The sequence below is a fragment of the Alternaria novae-zelandiae genome (genome assembly GCF_023758075.1).
Source record: "Alternaria novae-zelandiae strain BMP 2774 chromosome Unknown scaffold_7, whole genome shotgun sequence".
Taxonomy (NCBI): Eukaryota; Fungi; Ascomycota; class Dothideomycetes; order Pleosporales; family Pleosporaceae; genus Alternaria; species Alternaria novae-zelandiae.
In genome coordinates, this window is record NW_026056967.1 from 1,392,421 (window position 1) to 1,401,800 (window position 9,380).

General features: G+C 52.6%; 2 protein-coding genes across 2 annotated transcripts; one reads left to right on the plus strand and one right to left on the minus strand.

Moving 5' to 3' along the window:
* Window positions 1–328: 328 nt before the first annotated feature.
* Window positions 329–4,647, plus strand: J4E88_004472 (uncharacterized protein; the record flags this gene model as incomplete). Its single annotated transcript, XM_049398117.1, has 7 exons — window positions 329–486; window positions 533–1,439; window positions 1,499–2,248; window positions 2,963–3,125; window positions 3,172–3,238; window positions 3,292–3,467; window positions 3,518–4,647. 7 exons carry the CDS (start codon window positions 329–331, stop codon window positions 4,645–4,647), a joined length of 3,351 nt encoding a protein of 1,116 aa, XP_049256562.1.
* A 2,555-nt stretch (window positions 4,648–7,202) lies between these two features.
* J4E88_004473 (uncharacterized protein) lies at window positions 7,203–9,380 on the minus strand (the record flags this gene model as incomplete). The annotated part of the gene is made up of 4 exons (XM_049398118.1): window positions 7,203–8,328; window positions 8,379–8,659; window positions 8,709–9,310; window positions 9,377–9,380. The coding sequence occupies 4 exons, from the start codon at window positions 9,378–9,380 to the stop codon at window positions 7,203–7,205; spliced, it is 2,013 nt and encodes a 670-aa protein (XP_049256563.1).

Genomic DNA, 9,380 nt, shown 5'->3' on the forward strand with positions numbered 1-9,380 from the left:
CTGAACGCGTCCACGGCGGAGTGCATGTCTCTGCTACTACCCCTTGCCTCGCATCACCCCATCGCAGCAAACATTTTCGCGTTCAGCGGCATGTTGACGCACTCTTGCAGACGTCATGGCACTCTTCAATGGCATCAAAATGGGCAGATGTTTGCCAGAGAGTCAAACGATGCCCCTCCATCCTCCACACGTATATCCGGACCCCCATCTTTGCCCCTAGTGGCCGGCCATCAACGCAGCCCATAGGCCTTATAGCATGGCTCCTTCATTATGGAATCTAATGAAGCGATCAACGTCCAACAGCCCGCCGTCTTCGGTTAGACAGAAGATGGCTCCTGGCATTGCGATGCCAGACTCTGAGTCTCGTTCGTCGGGCAACAGCTTGGAGGTTGCGTCGCAAATCTCGTATACCAGAGACGATGACTACTCAAGCTTCATGAGCGATGTTATGGTAGTTGGTGCAGGACCAGCCGGTCTGATGCTTGCGTAGGTAATGCAGGCCAGTTGAGCAAACACCATCTAACAGTGACAGCGACAACCTGGTACGATATGGCATCAAGACGCGCATCATCGACGACCGACCCGACCGCACCTCGACCGGACGCGCCGACGGAATCCAACCAAAGACGATCGAGACTTTGCGACAGATGCGCCTTGCCGAGCCGTTACTGCGACAGGGTGTCAAGATCTATGACATCGCTTTCTGGAAGTCGACGGCCGACAAGTCGCTTCACCGCACTGGTCGGGAGATTCACTACCCACCGGTAGTCGACTTACTCGATCCATACATCTTGCTGGTACACCAGGGCATGGTCGAAGGCGTCTTGGAAGACGACCTACGGGAAAGGGGTGTCGTCGTTTCCAGGAACACGGCTTTCGTCGACTTTGACTACACACCCGTGTCTATCCGTCCACTGACGGTCAACTGTCAGCAAGACGTCAGTCACACCAAGAAGACCTTCGCCACACGGTACGTGGTCGGCTGCGACGGAGCTCACTCAAAAGTGCGCCATTGCATACCTGGAGCGACACCTGTGGGCTCATCAACCGATGCCGTCTGGGGCGTGCTCGATGGTGTCCTCGAAACCGACTTCCCTGATATCTGGAGCAAGGTGGTCATACAGTCAGACGCTCTAGGATCTGTCTTGATGATCCCTCGCGAAAGAGGTCTAACCCGTCTATACATTGAACTGCGGCCGGATTCGACGGAGGCAGTGGGAGCCCAGCAGACTACACAAGAGTTTGTTCAAAAGCGGGCGCGGGCTATACTACGCCCATATCGACTCGAGTGGAAGACTGTTGAGTGGTTTGGACGCTACAAGATCGGACAGCGAGTCGCAGCGCGTTTCACTGACCACGAGCAACGAGTGTTTATTGCTGGCGATGCTAGTCACACTCATTCTCCCAAGGCGGCGCAGGGCATGAACACAGGGATGCATGTAAGTGCCTACTGGACGAAATGAACGTAAAACATGCACTGACTTTTCTTTCTCTGTAGGATGCGTGGAACTTGGCCTGGAAACTCAACTTCGCGACGCGCGGCCTTGCGAAGCCTGCTCTTCTCGAAACGTACGAGCAGGAACGACAGAAGATTGCCAAAGATCTGATCGACTTCGACTACGAGCACGCCAATGCTTTCCACGACGGAGACCCGGTAGCGCTTGCGGCAAACTTCGCGAAGAACGTCGCGTTCATCTCTGGCTACGGTGTCAGCTACGACCTCAATACTCTCAACGTGCAAGCGAAGGGTTACAATAAAGGGCATTTGAAGCCGGGCTACCTGCTGCCACCTGCGAAGGTCACACGCTACATCGATGCCAATCCGGTCGACATCCAGACCGACATACCCGCTCTCGGTCAATTCCGCATCTACTTCTTCACCCATAATGTTCCTGCGTCCATGCCCTTCTTAGAGAACGTGTGCCATTCACACATAGGAAACAACTCATACGTCGGCCGTGTAACAGCTGCTGGCAATGCCTCATACACCATGCAGCCACCTCTCGCCGCACCCCACGACCAGTTTGTCTTGCCCGAGCGATACACTCCCGTCAGTGGTGTCTTCACGTATGCCTTAGTGACCGACGAGGATCGCAACAACTTCGAAATTCGAGACCTACCAGCCGTACTTCGCGAGTCGGCCTTCACATTATACCTCGACGATGTTCCAGACAAGGACACTCGGAAACAGACATGCATGGACAAGTGGCTGGATGGTCTTGACGAGAAGGAAGTCGTTGTTGTCAACGTACGTCCAGATGGTTATGTTGGAACAGTGCGGAGATTTGCCGACGGCACCAGGGAGAACGGGATGGCTGCTGTACAATGGATGGACGAATACTACGAGCAGTTCCTGCGAGATACGTAGAAGCAGACATTTTTGGGTCATCTCGACAGTTCGAGATTCCAGTGCATGGCTTTGGAGTTTGGGGGATATTCACGGTATCAACCTGGCAGAGATAGATTCATGACTATGATTACCGCTGTTTCCTACCATCATGGTAACAAAGCTCTCGTCCATGGCCACTCGTATACAACTTTGGTAAGCCCTTCTCTTGCGGGCTTGGCATTAGCCAGACGTACGCCTATCTCCAGCACATGTCCGCTGCACCTAGTCAGTCTTCTGCATGTGTCCCTCCCCCCACTCTTATCAACATTTCCTCTTTGAGACTTCCGCTTTATCAATAAAGGTCGTGTGCAGCGCGATCCTTCGGCCCCCAATGTGCTGCACGCTTGGTTCACACCATCTATGCGCTACAGTGCTGATCTGTTCGGTGGCGATAGGCAAGATAGACGCACGTGAACTGGGTTCAAAGATGGGAGGCTCAGTGGCGTTGTACATGCATGAGTAACAGCTCAGACGTTACATGACAGGATGCTACTTAAAGCCATCGCACTTTACTGAGCAAATACCGGCACAACAGCCAGCCAGCATATCCTCTAGTATTAACGACCTTCTCAGGTCTACCCTTGCTTCGGTGCGCACCTTGCCATGCCAGTCGAGCAGCAGAAGGACGTCACCATGATCGAAGAAAAAGGTCGGAGGCTATCCGGATCCAGCACCTCAAAAGAAGAAGCTGGTATAGTCATTGACACTTTCGATAAGAATATCGAGAGCGCCTATGGTACGTTCTGACTTGTCATTACCAAACAATGACCACATATTCATAGATCATGCAGTCCGAAAGCTCGACTTCTATCTGTTGCCATTCCTCTCGCTGATGTACTTCTTCAACAGGTGGGTTCATCTCCCTTGTATCCTGACCTTATGGCAGACTGACCCGACACAAGCGTTGACCGATCGAATCTGGGTAATGCGAAGACAGATAGAATGGACAAGGACCTTGGTTTTACCGGCGAACAGTATAGCTTGTTGATCTTGCTATTTTACATACCGAACGGATTGTGCGATCTTCCACTGAACATGTTGACGAAGAAATGGAGTGGCAGAGTTATGCTTCCGACTTGTAAGTCCGTCTTCTCAGATCACGCAACATGAGCTGACGATAAACCACAGTGATGGTAGGGTGGGGCGCGATGGCTCTCTTCCAATGCGCAGCACACAACTTCGCAGGCATGCTCGTCATTCGCCTCCTCCTCGGTGCTTTCGAGGCCGGGTTCTTCGCTGGCGTCGTCTTCTACCTCACGCTCTTCTACACGCGCGGCGAACTCGGCTTCCGCATCGCACTATTCTTTGGCAGTGCACTTCTTGCCGGTGCTTTCAGCGGACTCATTTCCTTCGGCGTCTTTCAGATCGAGCATACCAACATTCCCGGCTGGAAATTTCTCTTCATCATAGAGGGCGCTCTTACTGTGGTCCTTGCTTTGATAGCGTATGCCTGGTTACCAGCGACTCCCCAATCGGCGTGGTTCTTGAACGAGGCTGAACGCAACGTAGCCGAGCGTCGTACACTGCGCGATCTATCCTCATCCGGCTCCCACGAGTTTAACATGCGAGAGTGTTTCAAGGAGTGGAACACGTGGAAGATGCTTCCTTGGTGCATCATCGCCTTCACCTACCCTGTAGCTTTCAGCACGACCTCGAACTTTCTGCCTCAGATCGTCCAACGCCTCGGATTCTCCGTCATCAAGACCAATCTCTGGACCGTAGCGCCAAATGCGGTGGGATTTGTCGTCTTGCTCTGCATAACGTACAGCAGCGACTTCTTCCGCGAACGCACGTTCCACATCTGCGGCGCTCTTTGCATTTCTCTCGCCGGACTCATCGTTCTCGCAACCATCGACGTTCTCAACAACAAAGCCGTCGCATATTTCGCTTGCTTTTTGTTATGTGCAGGCGCGTACGTACCTTCCTGTCTCGTACACTCTTGGCACAACAACAACAATCTCAATGAGAACGCTCGCGCTGCTACGACCGGCCTCATGGTCGGACTAGGCAACCTTGGAGGCATCGTCTCCGCTGCGACCTTCAGACAGGAGTACGCGCCAAAGTATCTGCCGACGCTTTATGCAACTGCAGCTTGTAATGTTACGTGTATCTGCTTCACACTGTGGCTGGGAGGGTGGATGAAGCTGGAGAATCGACGGAGAGACAAGGTGCAAGGTGTCAGACTGAGGGCGGATGATGTTAGAACTAGCGAGTTGGGCGATGGAGAAGAGAGTGAGATGTGGAGATACTTCACTTAGGCAGTGCTGCATTCTTTCATGTCAGCGGATCGAGTGGCTTTGTGCGGATCAAATGTATATATGAATGCAACCTCAGTTCTACGCAAGAGTTACCACTTGGATTGCTGCGTTCCGCCCTCGAGCAATGGCGTAGACACCGCCCAATGCGGTAAGCGCAGCCACTAGCACGCACGGCCTTCTTTGGTTCACATTTTCCTTCGAGATAGCAGCCCCAACTGTCGTCGCGTTGTCATCCCCTCTACGCATTCCTTCCGCTGATTCATCGCAATTTTCTTATCATTGATGCATTTTGACACTCTCTGGCGCAGTCTTGCACTCGGTTCGCACGCAAGTTGCCGAGCATGGCTTGCGTCACGAAGTACAGCAACGTCATCGCTCGGACAAAGCTGGAACAGCAAGGCCCTAGTTTCGCTCAGGCCAGCAGGCATACAATTCTCGTCGTCAAGGTGGTCGTCGCAAGGGTTGCAGAAGCGAGATGATGAGGAAGAGACGCGTGCCACCCAGCAACACGACCCATCAATGGGCGACGGGGCAGTCCTGGATACAAGTACGAAGCACGATGCAGATGTTGTACACGAAGTGACATCAGAGGCCAAAGCACGGCATGAAGCTGCAATTCAATCGATTAGCGCTGCGATCGATGACGACAGAAGCTTCCCGATCACGATGCCATGGATGCATTACGTTAAACTCTTGCCCACACCCTCTGATAAGAGAGCAGCGGCTCTTGCATTGTTGGAGCTTTTGCGGCCTCATATCATACTGACGAGATCAATGTACAAACGCACAGTGCCAGGACAAAAGGCACCACGGGATCGCTTAAGGCGCCGACTCCGGCTCTTGTGTAAGCACAAAGATCATATTGTTGAATTTGAGAAGCAGATCAAAGCAAGTGACGAGACTCCTGGCACGGATCCAGAGGGGGAGAAGGCGGAGCCCCGAAAATCTTTCACGGATTTCGTAGAGAGGTCGCTTGCCAATGATGAGTACATGGCAAAAGGTTGGTTTACGCGCGTTGCCCCAAGGCTACCGCGGGATGAGCAAACAAGGCTCTTTCGTGAAACGACCGCGATACTGTTGGCGAAGGTACGAGAATACGAAACTAGGGGCTCAGCAAAGAGCCTTCAGCAACGCGAGATTTCTGCACTCCTGCACCACATCGACCGATCGTACCGACAGCTTCGAATACTGGGGCATGCATCCATCGATACTGCGACCTTGGGGCGGCCCTTTAATCCGTTCACAAGAGTCTCTCACTCTACTCTACAACAGGAGATCAAACAGATGGAGCGTTGGCGCGCAGCTCAGAGTTCGTCCTACAATGAAACACTGGAATACCTGAAGCCAACCACAAAGCTTGATGGGATGTCAGAACATATCCTTGAAAAGCAAAACAAGGTTACTAGCCTTAAGCTGCTCTTTTCCGGCGACTATCTTGAGAGACTCCGTGCAGAAAAAAGGTCTGTATTGTCAATCGAGCCAGAGACAGACACGACAGGTCAGCAGTTGGGCTCTAGTCCGGAGTCCACTCAGACCCGTGGAGCTTCGAAACCCGTCATGGTCATGGTGCCGTACCAAGTCCAATACCACATTCTGGGTGATGTTCACGAACGGTTCAAACGAGCAATTTTCGTATTTGGCCGACGTCAGTTTCCCGATGTAATGCAAGAGAAGAACTTGAATGACCCCGAAGGTTTATCTATCAAGGACTTTGAAAAGCTCCTGGACGAGGACGAACATTGGCGCCACCTCTATAAGATCATCCAGAGAAGGCTTGAATCTCTTCGCTTCATCCGCAATGCGTATGCACACGAGTTCACGGAGGTGAATCTGGACCGTCTTGAGGAGTTGCTTGCTGATGCTCAGAGCATTGCTTGGCTTGTCGAAGATAGCTCCCTCGTCATTCTGACGCAAAAGTACAGAGATCTACTAACAGTATATGGCAAGAGGTATTTAGATGAATGCGCTGGCCCGAGACAGTTGGCCGCCCAGAGATATTCGGCCGCAAACAAGCAGCTCAAGATTGCGAAAACTCGATTGTATCACTCCTGTACATCAACCCACACGAAGCGGTATCGGGCAGAGAAATCACGTATCGAGCGCATACACCAGCAGTCAAAGGCCGCCGCCAGAGCAGAGTACGTTCAGTTTGAGCTGAACTTGGCTAGCGAGCTAAAGGCCTTTGCGCTCGGTTCGTCCATTCGATATCGCTTGGGGTTAGGTGACTCGTCCTGGGCTGCTAGGTTGGTGAAAACACTCTATGAAGAATACGCAACCACGCACGATAGCCCGACAACTGAATCGACTGCCGAGGTCACCAAACACGCAGGGAACATGCGCACGTCCATCACTGTTTCGGGTACTTCAACCCCATCCTCGACCGCCAACGATGACAGACCGGCCAGACCAGCAAAGGTGGACAGACAGTGGCCATATAAGAAGCCTGCGAGGACTCTTGGTCACCGTCATAGATGGCTTGGGATTACACGGGGAGAAGGAAGCGACTAGGTGCCGAAGAGATAGATGTCGCGATTGAATTTCTCGATCTTGGCATTTCATAGGCCACCACTACCGCCAACTAAACGCCACTGTACAAGCCCTCTAAGAACCATCATACCATCATGCACGACAGCCCACCGCACCTTACTCAAACACCTGCTCACGACGGCTGCAAGCCCATTCGTCCCCCTCTTCCCCATACCGCCAGCGAAAACGCCTTCACTGCCAGTTTCAAGCAGCTTCTCAGGTTGAGCTACGAGAATAGCGCCAAGCAATATCTTCATTTCCGCAGCAGGATCCCAGATGATCTCATCCTCGTCGTCTAGATGCTGAAGATGATGCGGTAATTGATCTCCAGACGGTGGTGGTGGAGTTGGCCGAGCATACCATACGCCCCATACCACCAACGTACCAAGGTACACGGCCCAAGGGTGGTGCCAAAGTCTCCCTCCACTAATGTCTGAACAGCTCAGGTCGCCGTCAAGAACTTCCACGCCTTCGCTGACGAGAGCGGCGGCGTGCCAGACTGCTTTCCCGGCTTCTTCTGTGTTCTCTGCTACCCATTTCTTGATTACACGCTGAGAGCGTGCGTAGTCATGGCGCGCGACTGGGCGGCCAAGGATATGCCGTGAGCCAGCGTAGATTTGGAGGTCCAGGAAGGGTGTATGAAGGAGAATGTGCGCGGAGTGGTAAAGCGCTAGTGTGGCGGTGCGGCAGACGTGGAACTCTCTAGCGAGGAAGGGTGTGGATGATGGAAGCGACGAAAGGTATGCGGCGCAGAAAGCAGTGTAGTCTGCGTGCCACGCGGAATATGAGGCCGCGAGACGAGCTTGCCAATTGCCGAGTGGGTTTGACTCAATGACGCCCAGCGACGTCTGGTCGCGCCGTTGCATATCCCATGCTACAGACATTAGGCCATGTAGAAGCAACGACCGCGACAACGCATTCAGGTTCTTGGGGATAGTCGCAGCATCGGGGTGAAGATACATCTTCAGACACGATAGGAACAATGGGGTCGTTGGCTGCTTCTGTCGCAACTGATGCCATGTCTCGGCTGAGTCGGCCTCCCAGATGGACTGATCGCATGGCATGTTGGAACGGAGTTCAAAAGCGGACATGCAGAGCGACTGGCAAAAAAGCACTGCGTGTTGCGTATCCCACATGAAGCATAGGAACGCCAGCCTGCGCACTTTGAGCTAGGTGCCGTGAGGGTTCAGTTGATGAATACATACCTCTTCTTTTGCTCTGCTTCGCACCATGTCCGCCAGTCATCTTCAAGATCATCCGTGGCTTCTTCCGGTGTTGGTGGCCGGATACTTTGGCAATCGCTCCGCCGAATGAGGTTGATGAGTAAGCCGTGGAAGAGATGCGACATGTCGTGTTGCTTTTGTCCAGCTCTGCTTTTACCGAAACACTCGACCAATAGGATAGTTTGAAGGACCCAGAGATCTGGCTTCGCTGAAAAGCCGGCATTGGCAAAGATCTGTGGCCGCAGCACGTCGTGGATGCATACCTAGTTCGAGTCAGTCGAAGCTTGAAGACTATATTGCGAGTTCACTTACTGCGAGCTGGTGTGCGTCTTTCTCTCCATACGTTGCGCCTAACAGCAAGACTGATACAAGGAGAAGTGTGTCGACTTCTGATGGGTCAAAAGTAGACATGTGTATCAACGGATATGTGGTGTTGAAACGCGTGAAGAACAGATCGCAGTAGGTTTGCAAGCATGATAACGAGAGCAGCGGGTGGTCTCGCATGACTATACTGCCGTCTGGTACAGTAGGCTGTACAATGTCAATGAGATCGAGTAGCTGCTGACGAGCTAGTTCATCAATGATCGGCAGGCTTCGCGATGGTTGCAGCAAAGACAGTGGTCGCTCAACGTCGATGGAAGCATTGTTGTCTGTCGCGGGTACGGAGGGCTCATTATTTGATGGCGGACCAGCTTTTCTGCTTGCGTCATCAATCGGCGGCGTGATTAATTGTGCAATCGGTGAGTGATGGTGCTGGTGGTGAAGAGACTCATTTGGCTGGGACGGAAGTGAGCCAAACTGGCCGACCGTCGATAGCGGCCCCTCCATGTCCACCTGTTCCAATTGAAAATCTAAATTCTGGATCGATTGAGACACCGCATTATCCTCGAAGGGTAGGGCAGGGAATGGGTCTTCTATGATCGATTGTTGAGCCTGATCGTTTCTCGTCCAGTCCATATCAAAGAGCCAATTGTAATTACTCAT